Source organism: Mytilus edulis, chromosome 1 (genome assembly GCF_963676685.1).
Source record: "Mytilus edulis chromosome 1, xbMytEdul2.2, whole genome shotgun sequence".
Taxonomy (NCBI): Eukaryota; Metazoa; Mollusca; class Bivalvia; order Mytilida; family Mytilidae; genus Mytilus; species Mytilus edulis.
Genome location: NC_092344.1, coordinates 91,619,938 through 91,639,342, shown reverse-complemented (window position 1 = coordinate 91,639,342; position 19,405 = coordinate 91,619,938). Strand labels below are relative to the sequence as shown.

Sequence of the window (19,405 nt, the reverse complement as noted above, 5' to 3'; positions counted from 1 at the left end):
TTAAAAATGTGGCAACTTTGATTTTTTATTGAATGTTAATTAAAAATTTGATAAAATGTCATACAATTATGCTTTCTTCCAAGTATATTTGTCCTCAAATTTGTTCTGGTTTGAAGCAGTTTCCAGTTCAAACTCCAAGGAAAATGTCAAAGTTGCTGTATCGATTCTTCTCAAATAATAATATGATATAAACTATATGAAATTCCTGTTTTAACACAACGGCTTAGGTATATCAAAGTAAATCTGTCCATCTAATTATACTCTATTCAGCGGAAGGAAGAAAATGTACGAAGGTTTTTCTTAATTATTTTGGATTCCATGGCGACATCTTCAGAAATAATTGCATGTTAGCATATGAAAAAAAAAGTAACGTATTTCAATTGCTGATCAAGGTTAATATAATTGATTTCACCTATATGAACACCTTAGCAAAATGTAAACCCACGTGAGGATTTAAATTCGGAATTAAACAGTTAAAGGTCGATCTTAACAAACAATAAAAGCACATGTTCTGAGTTTACGTAACTGACATTATTTATAAACAAGGGGTAAGTTGTTTAACTTAGTTATTTTAAGAAAAATTATCTTTTGTAACCGTTAGAATGTAAAAATAAAATGTTTATTGAATGAAAACAAAAACAGTCCGACTTTTGGGCGTGGAACTGTTGCCTCATTCCTCAACTGTGCTATAATATTATATAAGCTTAATTTTATTAACAGGATTAAACTTGTTTTGTTTTTTTACAATATAATAACTTATTGATATCAGTGTATGTATTGCTAAAAAAATGTCAATCGGAATTACAAATTGCAGTTAATTTCTCAATTGAATTTACAAGAGAACTTTATATGTGAGTATTTCAGTACCCTCTTATGTTTTAAATGTGCCAAAAAATAAACACATTCATTCCGGTGGTTCTAGATCTAAAACTAATACATTCAACTAGGCTAAGCGTTAAGAACGTCTAATGGGCAAAATCAAATCCAAGTTTTTGCACCAAATTCAAGTTTATTGTTAATTTTAAATATATTTGTACCATGTGAATTTATCTATTATATCAACTGTCAGTTTGACCACTTCATATCAGTCACGCTGACATTAGTGTACATATTATTATCTATACAAATCTTATCCATGCATGGCCACATTGGACAAATTCTTTACCCGTATTTATTCGTCCATTACAATGGCGGGTGTATCCGCAGTAATTTATATTGCAGAAGAAGAACTATTAAAACCTATCTCTGCAGTTAGTTTTATGAAAAATAAAACCTGACAACACAGAAAAATTTAATTTACACGGAAATTTGTCTACAATATTTTTTATACAATGTCCCTCTGCGCGAGGCTAAATTTTCTTGTGAAACATTGATATTTTTAATCAAATTGTTGACAATTGATTATATAATACTGCACAGATAATATACATGTGCCTTACGTGCAATGGCAAATATTACATGCATATATATAGGACTTTTATTGTTGATATAAAATATACTACGGAGTTTATAATGATCACTTTATAATTGGTTTTAGCATTCAATATGAACAATATATAATTTGAATTAAAGTCATAAGAAACGAGTGACCGGTGAAAAATAATGTTCTTCCAATTCTTAAACTAATGCATACAAACATCCTAAACTTCGTCTTCTGTGCTCAAATTTATCATTTTTTTCGTGTAAATTTCGTATAATTGTCAATTTTTTTTCTCAATCGGTCAGTGTTGTTGTGAAAATATGGCAGGTAATTAAAGTTCGTGTTTTGAAGCCGAAGTTTAACGATTGTCACCTGTTTGTCAACAATTGACGAAAAATAAACAAAAAAGCATGGAAATTGAGCACGTGTTTAACATGTAAATTCAGATAATAGTTTATTTTAAGGACATCCATGCGTATTGTGGTCACCGGATTTTTACGAGATGGGTCACACTGAGGTCACCTTGCATACGGAAAATATGTCGGGGAATAGCTTGCTGGAAGGAAGCTATTCAAATAAAGTAAACTTCTTCTAAATATGAATAAATTAAAGAATTTTCTTCAGAAAAAAGTATATGTACATAAGTTTTATAATGAAAACTATCCATTGAGTTATAAAAATCATATGCATTAATTTTTTTTGATTTGAGGTTTCTTATGACTTTAAGAAATATTTTCAAAAGTAATAATTGATAGTTATTGTACTGTTTTGGTAAAGTGCCGAATTTACCATGTCGTCCTTTTTGTATCATTTCACTCCCCAGTCTCTTTTATCCCTCGATATTTGTCAAAACTGAAGCACGTTGTTTTTCTATTTGAAGTTTAATCCACCACTAGAGTAAGTTTACCTTTTATATTTGTGCTCATTTTTTATATCGTTGTGCATATTGTTGAACTATACATTTTATGCAAACTCATTTTTGATTATTGGTGCTCATTTACGCACGACATGAAAAAATATTGCCGCTGTGAATTTACAGTACTGTTTGTATTTTTTATGTATGCATTTGCCCCTTAAATTCCATTCTGTATTTGTCAATCCCACATATTAGGATTTATTTTTGTGTTTTATCGATGTAGACAAGGGTCACGCTCGAATTTTCTAGAACTACAGTACCGCACAGTTTTAACGTGTAAATTTTTCATCGTGCACGATATGTAAACTACAGTCATTGACATATGCAACCTGTCATTTTTATTGCATATATAGATACTTACGTGTAACCTTTTTTCTGATAAATTGATGTTGTTTTTCGAAGTGTAGTGTACAAGAGTTACTTGTATCGAACTATGGAACCATTTTCTTTGTGAATGTACTACTTTTTGACATTTATTGACTCAATAGTATGCTTATGTTTGTTATTTTGTATTTTCAGTTTTTTACCCTCTCCGGAGGTCTATACCAATAAACAGTTGAACTCTCAACGACTTATCAGTACAGTAAAAAATCTAGATCAAAGAGATTAACCCAAGATAGATTCAACATGTCACACTCAGAATCCGTTTCTGACAGAGAGCTCAGATCTTTGAGAACACTAACATCAGATGGAGACCATCTTTTCGAACAATCTAATGAAAGACATCACTATATCCTCAGAACTATAAAACGAGATATAGACGCTATTTTATTAGACGTTGAAGATAACCCAGTGGTGGACCTGTCCACAGCGTCAACATACAGAGAGGAACTTCTGAAACTGTCAGAAAAGTATGAGAAAGAAGCTAACAGATATTTTGATTACTTAAAATCATATAGGACAAGAGAAAGTGAAAGTGAGCATGCATCATTTAAAGTGTCATTCTATGCTTTAAAGGCTAAGATATCAGTTGTCAAACAACATCTAAGTGAATTGCTACCTAGAAGATCAATAGAAAATAGTGAACGAACTCATAAAAGTCGTAGCTCCCAACATAGTTCTCGTCATACTGTGTCAACAAGACACTCATCACTAAGTGCTCAATCAGAGATTCTTAAACAAACAGTGAAACTTGAAACCGCTAAGACACGACTTAAATATGCTAAAGAGGAGGCGGAGTTGTTGCACCGCGAAGCTACACTCAAAGCAGAGAAAAATGTCCTCGCTATGAAGCGAGACGTTGACGAAGCTGAGTCGGGATTACAAGCTGTTAAGAAGGCATTGGATTTCGATCTTAAAGACTATGGTGAAAGTTACGAACCACCAAGGATCGCTGATCCAGTAGTTCAACATGCCAATGAAAACAAAATGTCTGAAAGAAAGTACTGTAGTGCTAACATACCAGATACACGTAACATACCAGATACACGTAACATTACAGAACAACGTACAGCAGAATTCGTGGAGCAACAGCGCTCACACCACTCCTTACATTTGAGCAAACATAACCTTGAAGTGAACAATGTAAATATTCCTATTCATTCTTTAGAACCATTGAATCCTACAGCACAACCTTTCGTTCCAACTCAGAGGAACGAAGCACATGAATTGGCCAAGTTCATGGTGAAGAAAGATTTAATCACATCTAGGCTCATATCATTTGATGACCAGCCGTCACATTACTCATCTTGGAAAATTAGTTTTCAACACATAATGACTGAGTTAGATACAAATCCATTGGAACAGTTGGACCTTCTTACAAAGTATTTGGGACCAAGCTCAAAACAGCATGCTCAGAACATAAGATGTGCTAATGCTCATAATCCAGCTACTGCAGTCGGTCTTATATGGGAACGTTTAGATGCCAGATTCGGCAGTCCAGAGATTATCGAATCTTCACTGCACTCACGTATAGTTAACTTTCCAAAACTTTCAAACGATAACCGAAAGGAACTTTACGACTTAGCAGACTTGGCTGCAGAGATAGAGTCTATTCGTAGAGATGAAAAGTTTTCTACCATATTTGCTTACTTTGATTCCTCCCTTGGTGTTAATCGTTTTGTAACCAGGTTACCGTACAACATTCAAGAAAAATGGACGACTACTGCCAATGGTTATAAGTCAAAACACAATGGAGCATATCCGCCGTTCTCCTTCTTCGTGCCATTCCTGCAAAATATTGCTAAAGTGCGTAATGACCCTGGATTCATTTATGACAATCAAGACACAAAACCAACCACATCAAAGCAAACCAGATTTCAAAGTCCCACGCAAGTGTCAAGCATCAAAACCGACATTGGTAGCAACGACAACAGGCCACCGTTTCAGAAGTCGAATGAGGACTTATGTCCACTTCACGGAACTAACCATACACTCAACACGTGCCGTGGTTTTCGTGCTAAACCATTTTCAGAAAGACTTGATTTAATTAAGCAGAAAGGTTTGTGTTTCAAGTGTTGCGGTCCCAAGAAACATTTCCGTGACAAATGTAAAGAGAATGTCAAATGCAGTGTTTGTGGTTCTTGTGACCATCCGTCAGCTTTACACGTAGATGTTGAAAGTGAACCCCAGCAAAAGCACGAGGAGGAGAACTCAAATGAACAGATTAGCAGCATATGCACTAAAATATGTGACTCATTATACAATACAAGTAAATCTTGCTCAAAGATAGTACTCGCCAAAGTATATCATTCTGATAGACCAGAACATTTCAAAAAAGTTTACTGCGTGTTAGACGACCAAAGTAACAGAACTTTAGCTACTTCAGACTTCTTCAATTTCTTCAGAGAAAATGGCAAAGAATTCGAATACGCACTTGCTTCTTGTGCAGGGAGGTTCGTCAGTAGTGGACGAAGGGCTTCCGGATACGTATTAGAGTCACTGGACGGGTCATCCTGTCTTAACGTACCCGAAATAATAGAGTGTAATGACATTCCTAACAATCGGGAGGAAATACCCTCATCTGTTGTAGCTTCAAGTTATCCACACATGATGGACATAGCAAGTTGTATTCCTGACATTGACAATCAGTCTGATATACAGATGTTAATAGGCCGTGACCTAATAAGAGCACACCATGTTATTGAACATCGTGTAGGAGTCGAACAGGTACCGTATGCACAACGTTTACGCTTAGGATGGGTTATTGTGGGGAACGTATGTCTGGGAAGATTTCAGGAACAGCAACATGTCAACGTGAACAAAACCGTTATTGTCGGCAATGTACAATCTGCTTTATTGTTTCCGTGTGATAATGAGATACCAGTTGGTTTAGACCCAACTTTCGAGAAGTTTATACCAGACAAACCTCTTTTAGAGAACAGTACGCAAAGATCAAACCATGGAACAAAATCATTTGATATGAATTTAGGTTGCAACTCTGAAAAGCACAGTCATGAGTTAGATACAGTCGCTTCAAACTGCAGATCAGTGCTCCAAGCACATCAATCAGATGACCTTGCCACAAATCTCAAGGACCTCAACCTTGGATCGGCAAATTTCTTGTTACAGATGAACTTAGGTCTCTCCTGGGACACAGAACTAGACGAGTTCACCTTAAGAGTGTCTTCTGACAACAAGCCATTTCCACGCCGTGGATTTCTGTCAACAGTCAACCGTTTGTATGACCCAATTAGCTTAGCAACACCCGTGATTATCAAGGACAAGTTATTTATAAGTCCAACCTTAAGGCTTTCGTCTACTCGTGATTGGTATAATCCATTCTCAGAATCACTAAATCAAACATGGGAATCAAGTTTACCTTCATTGAGCCAACTTGAACATTTGCCTACACAGAAGAAGTACATTGGACCTTCATGTGTAAACAGAAACTTTCACTTCAGACCGATTACTTAGGACTATTTCGCTTATTGAAGCCAAGTGACTATGACAGTGACATTGCGTTTAATCAACCGCATTTGATACATCAACAATTATTATAATCTCGTAAGGGACACACATGTTAATTTTTCATATGACATTATCCTTTTATTTTTAAAATGTAGTGATTTCCTATGAAATCAGAGGAGGAGTGTACTGTTTTGGTAAAGTGCCGAATTTACCATGTCGTCCTTTTTGTATCATTTCACTCCCCAGTCTCTTTTATCCCTCGATATTTGTCAAAACTGAAGCACGTTGTTTTTCTATTTGAAGTTTAATCCACCACTAGAGTAAGTTTACCTTTTATATTTGTGCTCATTTTTTATATCGTTGTGCATATTGTTGAACTATACATTTTATGCAAACTCATTTTTGATTATTGGTGCTCATTTACGCACGACATGAAAAAATATTGCCGCTGTGAATTTACAGTACTGTTTGTATTTTTTATGTATGCATTTGCCCCTTAAATTCCATTCTGTATTTGTCAATCCCACATATTAGGATTTATTTTTGTGTTTTATCGATGTAGACAAGGGTCACGCTCGAATTTTCTAGAACTACAGTACCGCACAGTTTTAACGTGTAAATTTTTCATCGTGCACGATATGTAAACTACAGTCATTGACATATGCAACCTGTCATTTTTATTGCATATATAGATACTTACGTGTAACCTTTTTTCTGATAAATTGATGTTGTTTTTCGAAGTGTAGTGTACAAGAGTTACTTGTATCGAACTATGGAACCATTTTCTTTGTGAATGTACTACTTTTTGACATTTATTGACTCAATAGTATGCTTATGTTTGTTATTTTGTATTTTCAGTTTTTTACCCTCTCCGGAGGTCTATACCAATAAACAGTTGAACTCTCAACGACTTATCAGTACAGTTATATTTATTATGAAAATAAAAATAATATATAGTCAATTACAATTTGATTTAATCTTTATTTATATTTTTACCTGAGTTTACCTGTAAAATGAATGCGCGCATATGTAATCGAAAGCTGAGCGCAAACGTAAAACATTTTAATCCCCAAATGCGCACAAACGTAGTGCGCCCGTACCGGCTTACGATGTCAATACAACTTGCGATATTGAAATGATTTACGATGTGTTACATAAGACCAATGTTTCGTTCAAAAACATAATTGACAACAAAATGTAATCGATTTTAATAAATCTACTGATCTCAATATATATTAAATAAAATTAATCACTACATTTTCAAAAAGGTGTAACGTAAAGGGGGTGCATAGTAAGAAAGCAAAATCTTTATTGTTCTAAACTTGTAATTAATTTTGATAAAACTGTGTGGATACACGTAGTTCCTTTATATTAAATGTTTGTTTTATTGACTCAAACATTTACCGTGTTTGATTATTTCATTGCATAACTACGATTTTACATTCAAGTTCCTATGTAATAATTTTTATTCAAATTGCAGGTAAAGAATGGAGGTGGTTTACAATGTACGGCATTTTTACCACCTGGCCATGTCAAAAGGAGGTAGGTTCAAAACGTCAAAAGAGTCTTGGTAGAATCACCTTTATTTTTTTCACTTATTGGTAAAATTTGAAATTTGATATAAGATCATGCAACTTGAATATTTAAAAAAAAAAATGTCTAAATAATATAACTTTCCACAAAAAACATGTTTTGAAAGATTCTAATCGAAAACCATCTAAAACCTATCTTTAAAAACGATACAGTGGTTTTCTTCATGTAGAATGCCGGATTTCGCTAAAAATGACCTTATCATTTATAATTGATAAATATCAGAATTTTTTCAAATTTTTCATTCCATGTTTACACGGAAGTTTGTCCACAAGTTTCGAAGAAAAACAGTTTTTTTCTATAATGTTCTGTCTGTGCGAAGCAAACTTCTTTTGTGAAACATTTTCTTACATCAAATATCTGTACATTCACAAATCTATACAGTAATACTGCACATATAATGCACATGTACCTTACTTGCAATGGCAAATAGTACATGCATACCGTGCTTACGCTGTGCAAGATGTATAGACTCGCGCAGCAACACTTTACGTCCGGTCCGAATGAATACGTTGAATCCGATGTCTTTTGTAGAGAAAGCGCCACACTTTCTGCCGGATAAATAAATGTTGAAATATCGCGATACCTCTTTGATGAATGCCTGCAATAAAGCCTTGGGTACGAGAGCCCAATTGAGATGCGCTGTAGGGGTCTTAGCATTGTAGAGGATATGCAATGGACTGTTTTCCAAAAAGCAAATTTTCTAGCCAGAATTTTGGCAGTGGTAGTAGACCTTTTATCTTTTCGTACAGCAAGTTCATAAGCCAGTGAGTTAGAGTAAATCGTCTTTAATAACATTCTTTTTATATCGAAAAAAACATCAGCCAGAGGGGTACTAAACGTTCTTTTCGTACAACATGTGCATACTTCAGTGGTAGTAAACTTTTTTTCGTATGGCCAGTAAATTTGCCAGTAGTAGTAAACTATTATTTTTTGTACAGCATGTACACTAATAAGGGGTAGTAAACAAATCAACTATTTGCTACCATACTATAATAAGTAAAATAACAAAAAACACTGAACTTCGAGAAATATTCAAAACGGAAAGTCCCTAATCAAATGATAAAACACATCAAACGAATGGACAACAACTGGCATATTCCTGACTTGGTGCAGGCATTTTCAAATGTAGAAAATGGTGGATTGAACCTGGTTTTATAGCGTTAAACCTCTCACTTGTATGACAGTCATATCACAGTCCATTATATTTATAACGATGCGTGAAATAAACAGACATAATAGGTAAAATTGTCAAAATAGGGATACAGTCATCATCACCGTGTCACAATCTCAATCAGAACAAAAACAAACAAATATATAACAAAGAAGCACAAAAAAGGAAATATAAAATTTATTAACCACATGCATTGCTACTTATATATGCATTTAAAATCAACTCAAATGACTGAATGCCGAGGTTCACCTCATCGCCTTGTCTGCACAGGAGTTTTTCGCAATATGCATAAACTTCCTCACACAAAAAAAAAACGCCAATGACATGAAAGTCAACAAACGGTCTTCAACCATGGACGAGTGTCTTTGCAATATGTCAAGCGCACGTTGATCAATCATTAATATCACCATTAAAAGGCGTGGGAGATAGCATTTATCTTACTGTCCTAAAAGAGTAATCACACTTCGACAAAAAGTCTTTATATTTGTGATAATATTTCGTAAATGTTTTGACCAATTACGTAATACAACATATATGTACCCATATTTTAGATATTTAAAGCAATCGCTGTGTAAATCTGAAAAGTCACTGCAAACACGCGCATATCGATAAATTGGCAAATAAACACTCCATAAGAAGTTGTTTTATGTTGATATCATTGTTCATTTTCCAATACCATTTCATTTTCCAGACCCTAGGGTAAATGACTGGCTGCTGATGGAAACACCTATTCCTGTCTTGGTAATTTTTGCATCATACTTACTCATGGTCAAGTTTGGACCCAAACTAATGGAGCATCGGAAACCATTACAGCTTCACAATGTTTTGATCGCTTACAATCTGTTTATGGTACTTTTATCAGCATACATGTTCTATGAGGTAAGAATGCATTATACATATATACATGGAGATTTTAATACATATCTATTGATTTATCAACTCGAGATTGTTTTCAAACTTTGAAGTGGAAGTTCTCCGGGCATTTTAAAATTCAACTATCGGAACGGATAAATATTGTACTAGTAGTTTATAGTGTAAACTGAAAGCATCTGTTTTTCTAATGATGTAAGTGTAAATGTTGAATTTAATCTTCCAAATGAATGTATGTGAAGTAGTCAGGTACTATTACTTTATGTGACTGGAGGGTTCAGAACGAGTCTAAATTCTAGTCATTTTTGAAAGTTTTTAATCCGGTCAATTCAATCGACATTTAAACCATGTCTCTCTCAAAATATTGACAACTAGGACTATAATTGTAAAGTTTAAAATAAATATTTCGTTTAGTTCTGGAATACTTAACTTGTTATTGAAAGGCTTAACACATAGAAATAAAGTAATTAGTACCCTTGCTATTTCACTATTTGCATGTAGATTTATTTGTTATTTATCATTTTACTTTAGTTCTTAATGTCAGCAGTCCTTGCAGGCTATAGTATAAGATGCCAACCAGTAGACTATTCAAATAATCCAATCGCAATTCGGGTAAGTGGACAACGGTATTATCAAATGTTCCAACGTAATTAAAGCCTTTCCGGGTGGCTGGTAACAGTAGGGATTTTGTAGGTTACCTGTTGTACGACAATCTTTCCCATTCAAACAAGAACACTCTTGTTTCTCATAATTTGAAAGATATGATATCGACCCTTTCTCTGCATGCCGTCATTTCATTTCAGATCATATTAACTATTACACCTATTTAAATGGATACACTCTCCAAAGACGCTGAACAAAATTTGATGCAAGTTTGTTTCAGGTTTACTGAAAACACTAAACATTACTTACTCTAGGAGGTTTAGGCAGCAAGATCAGAAAAAACAGCTCTTAACTTCAAACCCCAAATAAGGATTAAATCCTTAAATTATAAAAGTTTTCTTTAACCATAACTTGGATTATACAGCTGGAAAATGTCTAGGTAAGGTAAATATAAATGAGATTTTATTCATAATATTATTAACATTAATTCAAAATTATTCTACAGAAAAAGTTCAAAGTTTTCGTTCCTATCATCTTTTAAACTAACCCCAAGGATGACTGGGGAATAGAAATATGGTCACTTAGTCTTCTCCCGACCGGCAGTAGAACGCTTGCCGAAGTGGGGCGTCCGTTTGGCTGTGCGGGATGTATCAAGTTCGCAGTCACGTCCGATCAGAATGGGGACGTTAAATCCGATGTCTCGAGTAAAGAGAGTGCCACGTTCTTTGCACGTTAGGAACCCTTGCAACAACTCTTTGAGGGGTCCGTAGGTGGCCTTTTGCAATGCAAAATTTCTGTCCCTATCTAATATACCCTCATTTTCCAGTGGCAGTCCAAATTTCCCCGACCATCATCCCAAAGGCCTCTATTGTGACAGGACCTGCATATTGTATTTGTTGTTAACTTGTTCTCGTCCTGAATATGCATGAAATATTTGCCACTGGACGTTAAGCAACCAACAATCAATCAATTTTTTAAACTGTAGTTCACCGTGACTTTATTTGAGTCAATAAACTTTTTTCCAGGGTTTCGATACAATGCCCTTAACCCAGCGAGAATGAATATTTTCATATTACCGACTCTAATTCTGGAGTGTATGATTTTTCGACAGGTTATCTTCTCTGTAGTAGGAACAATAAAAGCAACTAAAAGATGTTAGGTCAAGCTTACAATCGGTGCAATTTGGGGACGGGGGATTCATATTTGTTCGATCATTTTGTCGTGAAAACATGAAACAGTTAATGTTTCTCCAAAATTGTACCGATTGTTTGATATGGATATGGACACGGGGAACCTCATATAAATAAAGGCAACAATAGTGTACCGCTGTTCAAAAGTCCTAAATCGATTTAGAGAAAACAAACCCGGGTTACAATCTAAAACCGAGGAAATACATCAACAATCAGAGGAAAAACATGAACATCAAGAACACTGAAGTGTAACAAAAACAACACTAAAAGAGGGACGAAAGATACCAGAGGGACAGTCAAACTCATAAATCGAAAATAAACTGACAACGCCATGGCTAAAAATGAAAAGGACAGACAAACAAACAATATTACACATGACACAACATAGAAAACTAAAAAATAAACAACACGAACCCCACGAAAAACTAGGGGTGATCTCAGGTGCTCCGGAAGGGTAAGCAGATCCTGCTCCACATGTGGCACCCGTCGTGTTGCTTATGAGATAGCAAATCCAGTAAATAGTCTAATTCGGTAGGTCACATTTATGAAAGGGATATCATTTGTGAAACGGTTATTCCATAACGGTCAACCAACTCGTGATGGCGTCCGTAAAATTTACGAAGAGATAATTTCAACTTCACCATTTGGAACTCTTGATTTAATAGCTTCCTTGTGAGCAACAACCCTCTATCAAGAAAATCATGATAGAAATGCAAGCACGGGAATATCGTATCAATTGGGAGATATATACATCGTATGCAGGTGCTGCTGGAATGTTGCTACTTAGAAATGGAAAGTTCACAATTGGAATGCTGAAATCATCTCTTTTATCGCAAATTTTTGTTTTCATTCGACCCTCATTGTCAATTTGTAGATAGAAACGAACTCTTTGATAACAACTGCCATATTCATGAATTGGTACAGGAATTTTAAAGAAAAAAATGATGATTTAAACCTGGGTTTATTGCTAGCCAAACATCCCACTTCTTTGATAATGTGAAAAAATGTCGCTAAAATGACAATACTTCGTGACATAAATAAAGCACACACATACCCCCCCCCCCCCCCCCCCCCAACCTACACATACACGTAAGAACACTAATCACTGATAAACGGACAAACAAATAATACAATATAATCGTCACAACACGAATGCAGATACGATAACCTGTAATATTGACCTTCATTAGAAAGTGGATGTTCAAGTCCTCCTCCTGCAGATATCTATAACACATTAAAACAAAAAAAGTTATATATTTACTGTTACACCTCATATATGTTTAATACATGGATAGCCATCTGCTTTATATGAATACAGAAAAAAAAACCAATTAGGACTCAAGTTTCCGAATTTTGTAAACGAGGGCCGAAAGATACTTAAGAGACAGTTACACTCATAGATCTAAAATAAAATGACAACGTCCTGCCCTAAAGAAGAAAAAGACAAACAGACAAATAAAAGTACATGAGACACAACGTAGAAAACTAACGACTAAGCAACACGAACCCCACCAAAAACTGGGAGCGATCTTGTAATTAAGTACCGCTGATGAAAAAATGAATATTCATATTGGGCTTACCGCAAACGATGTGCAACTAAAGTTGTTGCATTTTGAAACATTGTAATATTATTTAGCAGATTTTTCCTTAGAAAAATAAACATGCTTTCCAAAATCTGTCAGGCACCTAAAACCAACGTTAAAACAAGATGTAAAAACTTCAACTAAAAAGGTAAAAGAACGTAGTTGAGTTACGTTTTTTTTTTATTGCCGATGATTTATCAACAGAAGTTTCTATTCATATACATTATTTATATGTTGCGTTACAGATGGCTAAAGTATGCTGGTTATACTTCTTTTCAAAAATCATTGAAATTTTAGATACAGTAAGTAACATTTATAATTAGGTAACTTATTAATCCTATAGATGGTAAATAATTTTTAAATGATGCCTAACGTTATCTTTATATAACATCTTAATCATTACAATATTGATCAATTGATATAAAATCTGTAGAGATTATGCAACGATAAAAAAAATATCAGTCTTTCATGCAAGAACACAAAACATAAAATAAGATGCAAATGAAATGAATAAAACGCTGCATGGCCGCTATCAAGATGAAGACAAACTTTTAAACTGCAAATATAGATATAAGAAGATGTGGTATGAGTGCCAATGAGACAACTCTCCATCCAATTCATAATTTGTAAAAGTAAACCATTATAGGTCAAAGTACGTGGTCTTCAACATGGAGCCTTGGCTCACACCGAACAGTAAGCTATAAAGGGCCAAAAAAAAAAATAACATTCAAACGGGGAAGACCAACGGTCTAATCTATTAATAAAAAAACAAACGATAAACATGTATGAACCGCATCATCAATGTTCAAATAGTGACTTACAGTAAATTAAAACATGCATGCTAATTTTCTTGTTTACAAGAAGATTCAAGGCAAACACTCTTGTTGAGAATATTGTCTTATCTTCTTTTTTTAAACAAAAAATAAATTATATGAATGTATTCGCCAAGATTGTTATAAGATTTGGAAACCATTGACCATTAAATTAAAAAAAATGACACCTAGTATGAATTATTATAAGAACATTTATTTAAATGACATTGATATTCATTGAATATGCTTGTAATTTCTGTAGTGAAATTTATCATGTTTTCAGATATTTTTCATTCTGCGGAAAAAGGATCAACAGATTACATTTTTACACGTGTATCATCACAGTACCATGCTGTTAAATTGGTGGTTGGGTGTTAAATATATCGCTGGAGGCCAATGTAAGTGAACTATTTATTTATTTAACAATACAGTTAAAAACGTATAAACATAAATACCGAACTCCAAGGTAAATTAAAAAAAAGGTAAATCCTTAAAAACTGACAAAATCAACGTTAGATTTAGCAACAAACGGAACGAACGAAAACTACCGTCATTTGCCTTGCTTGGTATATAGATATTGGAAGATGTGGTATGAGTGCCAATGAGACAACTCTTCATCCAAATAACAATTTATAAAAGTAAACCATTATAGATCAATGTACGGCCTTCAACACGGAGGCTTGGTTCACACCGAACAACAAGCTATAAAGGGCCCCAAAATTACTAGTGTAAAACCATTCAAACGGGAAAACAAACGGTCTAATCTATATATTAATAAAAAAAAAAACATGCATTTTACCAAACAAATGGTGGGTTAAATCAGATTTTAGACAACAGTTGATTTTATTTTTGGACATTCAGTTTGATGTCAAAGTGCAACTGATTCTCTTATATTCATTCCCTGATAACATTTTGAATCCTTGAATTCTCATTTGATATCAAGTCATCAACTTTTCTAGAAGCAAATGTATGGTGATCACTCAGTTGCTTACACAATAATTAAGAATGACTTAACATGAAATGATAGAAGATCTGATACCATTGCATAATTAGGAAAAAATGAAAGAGCAGACCAAGTCTAGGTTTATCGATATAATGACATGACCAAAAGAATGGAAAAAGACTGTAAACAGGAGAAGATACAAAAGAAAAAAAACCCATAAGTTTAATAAAAACAGATCAAACTTATATAATGAAGAAAAGAGATGAAAAGATGAAAAAAATATAAAATACTACACAATTAAATGAAGATTGAGTAACATGAACCCAACCCACACATGGCGTGAACCCGAATAGTGCCATGATAGTTCAGGGATTATTATGGTTTCGCAGTTGACTTCTGAATTCCAAACTATTTCTTTTCATTCAAGGTCGTAAAATTTATTGTGCTCTTGATTGTAATATATTCCCTCTAATTGTAGTTTATGTATAAGGAATATTTAAGAGAAGGTAATATCTAAAGTACCTGAGCTACAACAATTGATTATTTTTCAGCATTTTTCTTAGCTTTATTAAATACATTTGTCCATATATTAATGTATGGTTACTACGGATTGTCAGCACTTGGTCCACATGTTCAGAAATATTTGTGGTGGAAAAAGTACATAACAAAACTTCAACTTGTAAGTAAAATTAGAACTTGTGTTTGTTTGAAATCAATGAACGGCTATTATTACTGTGTTTTAATTCATCACATATCAATTCAAAGCTTTATTCAAAGTCCCTGAGTAAATATAACACGAGATATAACATGCATATAGTTTTTCTACAACAATGATAATTCGACAAATGTAAAATAATGCATTCCTTTATAGGTTTGAAATAGAATGCTATTCTTTTTTAATTGATAATATATATTAAAAGTTTGCATGTTGATCAGTGATTTCGTTAACGGATATTAAACTATCCCGTATTTGCCACTTAATGATATGAATTATTTACGACCTTAAAAGAGGGGCGAAAGATACCAGAGGAACAGTCAAACTTATAACTAGAAAATAAACTGACAACGCCATGAGTAAAAATGAAAAAGGCAAACAGACAACTAATAGTACACAAGAAACAACACAGAAAACTAAAGACTGAGTAACACGAAAAAAACTAAAGACTGAGTAACACGAAAAAAACTAAAGACTGAGTAACACGAAAAAAACTAAAGACTGAGCAATACGAACCCCATCAAAAACTGATCTCAAGTGCTCCGGAAGGGTTAGCAGATCCTGCTCTATATGTGGCACCTGTCGTGCTGCTCATGGTATTACAAACACGGTAAATAGTCTAAAACGGTAGGTAACATTCATGAAAAGAGAAGGGGATTGTAGTTACGACGTAAGAAACATATCCGATATCATCTGTGAAACGGTTATTCAAAAACGATCAATCAACTCGTGATGGAGTCCGTAAAATTTACGAATATATTATTTTACGTAAATAGTTAAGGTAATTCAGTCCGGTAGTTTTATTTTGTCTGTCTATTTTCTGCTTTGTTATGGTTTTTTTCTGCTCACAGCGTTTCAATGTTCATCTTTAAGAACAATTATCAGGGAAACTCCAAGCAGTTAAACGGTCACCGTGAAATACTATGTAGAAAAAATAAGAAAAACAATATAATATGTAAATAAAAAGACGTGGAATGATTGCCAGTGATACAACTCTCCACCAGAGACTAAGTGATGAAGAAGCCAGTATGAGCATTTTGATTTAATTTTTTCTGTTCAACGCACTCCTTTTATATTAAGATTTTGTTTTATTACAGGCTCAGTTTTTCCTAGTCATCATCCATACCAGTTTGAATATAGTAACTGAGTGTGACTTTCCAAATGGATACAATGTAGCAGTATTTGTATATGCCTTTTCATTGGTCTTTCTGTTCGCAAACTTTTACAAATCTGCATACGAGAAGAAAGAGCATAGTACTTGATAATTGAGAAATGTAGAAAATAATTTATTAATATCATTATGTACAGATTCTAACATGACTGATTTTGATGATGTGGTGTACATTGTTTATTTATTAAAATTCTTTGTTGTGGTGTAATCTGCCTATATTTAAATATTAATTGGTTGATTATTAATGTTAATAGATCAACTCATGTTGCAATTTCTGGATTACGATATTGGTATGAAAGATGAACACAATTCAATAGAGACAACAACTAGACTCTTCAATAAACAAAACCAATCTACCATTGAAAACTATTGACGTATACTTGCCATCATATACACTACACAGTGTGAAACATATGCCAGGGTATGGTAATTAAAACCGGAAAAAATTTACTTACCAAAAATGGGGATAGGGACAGTTAAAACGGGGCCTTTAAAACGTGAGAGTTTTTCGACCGGATTATTTTTGTTCCGTTTTCGATTTTCTGAGCAGCATATCTCTATAAACTCCACTGACTTACTATGGTCGTAAATCGTAAAGTCTGACCGTCTGTTATGTTTCCGATCTCGTAAACAGTTTAGAGAAATGGCCGATGTTACTCTAAATAATTTTCACAGCAATTTTACAAATAATTGAAGGAAAAAAGGTTGATGCTACCCGTTTAAATGTTCACAAATTATAACATTCAAACTTTTACTAGAATATAATAATTCAAAGTAACTTAACACATTCCATATGATTCATCAAAAGTTCAAGGCTTATAATTTTGTGTGCAAAATGCATTTCCTCTACACAAAACTCATCAGTAGCACTCACATTACAGATGAAGACGAAACCAATTCGAAGTAGATTTATACATCTTATTATTCTTCCTCTTTTACCAATAACAATGTAATTTGGTGGTAATGATTAGATATAGTATATTAAGTCGTGTAAGGATAATCGGCGATGATCATCTTAAATCGAATTGAATGATTGAAATAACATAAATCATTCTCGGATAGATAATACAAAACAAAGTTATGAAGAACACCTAGTCAAATTAAGAATAAAAAATAACTCTTCCTTCATTTCAATTTACCAGGTTGAAAGTCTTTATTTTTAGATATTGCCTCCAACCAATCAGGTTCTTAATACTCTTAAACTGTTTCCTTTATACATTTTGATTAACGGTTAATTGATGGTTGCTTAATGTCCAGTGGAAAATATTTCATGCAAGTAAAGGACGAGAACAAATTATCAATACTTACTTAATACAATTGGTAATATAAATCCTATTATAACGGTTGTCCAGGATGAAGATCGGGGTAATTTGAACTGCCTCAGGAAAGGGATGATATATTGTTTATATAGACGTTACGCACGGTATTGCGTCGCAAGACATAACATGTATAATTGACAAATGTGACGCCATATACTAACTTTGTCTTTTGTTATCAAGAGCGGAGAACCTACTCAATCGACTTTTATCAAATAAATACAATAAGCTGAAGAAATGTTTCAAAATTAATCATGTATAAGGCAATAAAGTAAGGATCGTTTTTATTTTCTGATCTGTAATGAGATGAAAACAAATGCAAATTTTTCCAATTTTATTTTGGATAGGATACATAGCAACCTTTTTAAAAATCCTGCTCCCGGAGGGACACATGAAAACAAAAATATAGCTGAACATTTTTTTGACAAATTATGACAAATTGAACATAACCACTATATGGTATTTATTTCATAAAAATCGGTCATATAATAATTCAGCAATATTTCTGTTTATAAAGATTTTAGTTGAAATTGTTTTGTTTTTTTTAGATTGAACTAACTTTTGTCCAATATTTGTATGTGTCTGTGCGAGTTTTCAGACTATTTCTCTATCTTTTTAGCACTGACGGTTTTATTTTACAAATACGTATTTATTTAATTCTTTAAAAATTAGAAGACTAATGTACCTCGGATTCTAATCGGTTTCTAATCTATAAAGATGTTTTAGATTTGCCTGAAAACTTTTGTCCATAAGAAATTATCCCTCGGCCCATCTCCCCTTTTCCCCTATGTCTATAAAGGGTTTATTCCTTATGTTTGTTTGTTTTTTCTAATCTGAGTGTTATTTTGATTCAGCAGACCATTTTGGAATGAACATAGAATTAACTTAAAATAAGAAAAACATAGAAAAAATAGATATATGGATGTTGGTGATTTTATTGTGTATAGGTAAATGGTTGCTGTTCTTAGATCATATAAAAACGTAATTTTAATCCGAACGCATTACCGTGCGTAACGTCATACAGAATATCAGGAATATCACAGTTGTTATAAATTTGTTTGATGTGATTGAGCTTTATATTTTATTCCATTTGCTTAAGGACTTCCGTTTATAATTTTGTATTTTTGTAATATTACTTTTTGAAATAAAGTTCATGTTCATGAAATACAAGAACAAATATTGTATTGTTTCCGTCCCTCTAAAGTAATTGCTACTGCGTATGGTGAGGTCATACAGAAATAGAAAAAGTTACT

At 33.5% G+C, this 19,405-nt stretch overlaps 2 protein-coding genes across 3 annotated transcripts; both read left to right on the top strand.

Annotated features, from left to right (window-relative positions):
• The first annotated feature begins 354 nt into the window (after positions 1-354).
• On the top strand, positions 355-17,028 carry LOC139494759 (very long chain fatty acid elongase 4-like). The gene is made up of 8 exons (XM_071282961.1): positions 355-548; positions 7,666-7,727; positions 9,641-9,828; positions 10,351-10,431; positions 13,441-13,497; positions 14,291-14,405; positions 15,502-15,629; positions 16,763-17,028. Exons 2-8 carry the CDS (start codon positions 7,673-7,675, stop codon positions 16,925-16,927), a joined length of 789 nt encoding a protein of 262 aa, XP_071139062.1. The 5' UTR covers positions 355-548; positions 7,666-7,672; the 3' UTR covers positions 16,928-17,028.
• On the top strand, positions 2,178-7,092 carry LOC139494733 (uncharacterized). Of its 2 annotated transcripts, none has more exons than XR_011657134.1 (2): positions 2,178-6,505; positions 7,044-7,092. XR_011657134.1 is itself a non-coding variant. In XM_071282942.1 (2 exons), the coding sequence occupies exon 2, from the start codon at positions 2,964-2,966 to the stop codon at positions 6,189-6,191; it is 3,228 nt and encodes a 1,075-aa protein (XP_071139043.1). In that variant the 5' UTR covers positions 2,178-2,317; positions 2,856-2,963; the 3' UTR covers positions 6,192-7,092. The 2 variants fall into 2 exon arrangements, 1 of the variants encoding a protein (XP_071139043.1); XM_071282942.1 differs by having other exon boundaries at positions 2,178-2,317; positions 2,856-7,092.
• Positions 17,029-19,405: the final 2,377 nt, after the last annotated feature.

Bases quoted from the DNA above. Each gene is read 5' to 3' on its own strand.
- LOC139494733 (XM_071282942.1), top strand. From the start codon at position 2,964: ATGTCACACTCAGAATCCGTTTCTGACAGAGAGCTCAGATCTTTGAGA.
- LOC139494759 (XM_071282961.1), top strand. From the start codon at position 7,673: ATGGAGGTGGTTTACAATGTACGGCATTTTTACCACCTGGCCATGTCA. The intron at 13,498-14,290 runs GTAAGTAACATT...TCATGTTTTCAG, and splicing joins TCATTGAAATTTTAGATACA to ATATTTTTCATTCTGCGGAA. The intron at 14,406-15,501 runs GTAAGTGAACTA...ATTATTTTTCAG, and splicing joins ATATATCGCTGGAGGCCAAT to CATTTTTCTTAGCTTTATTA.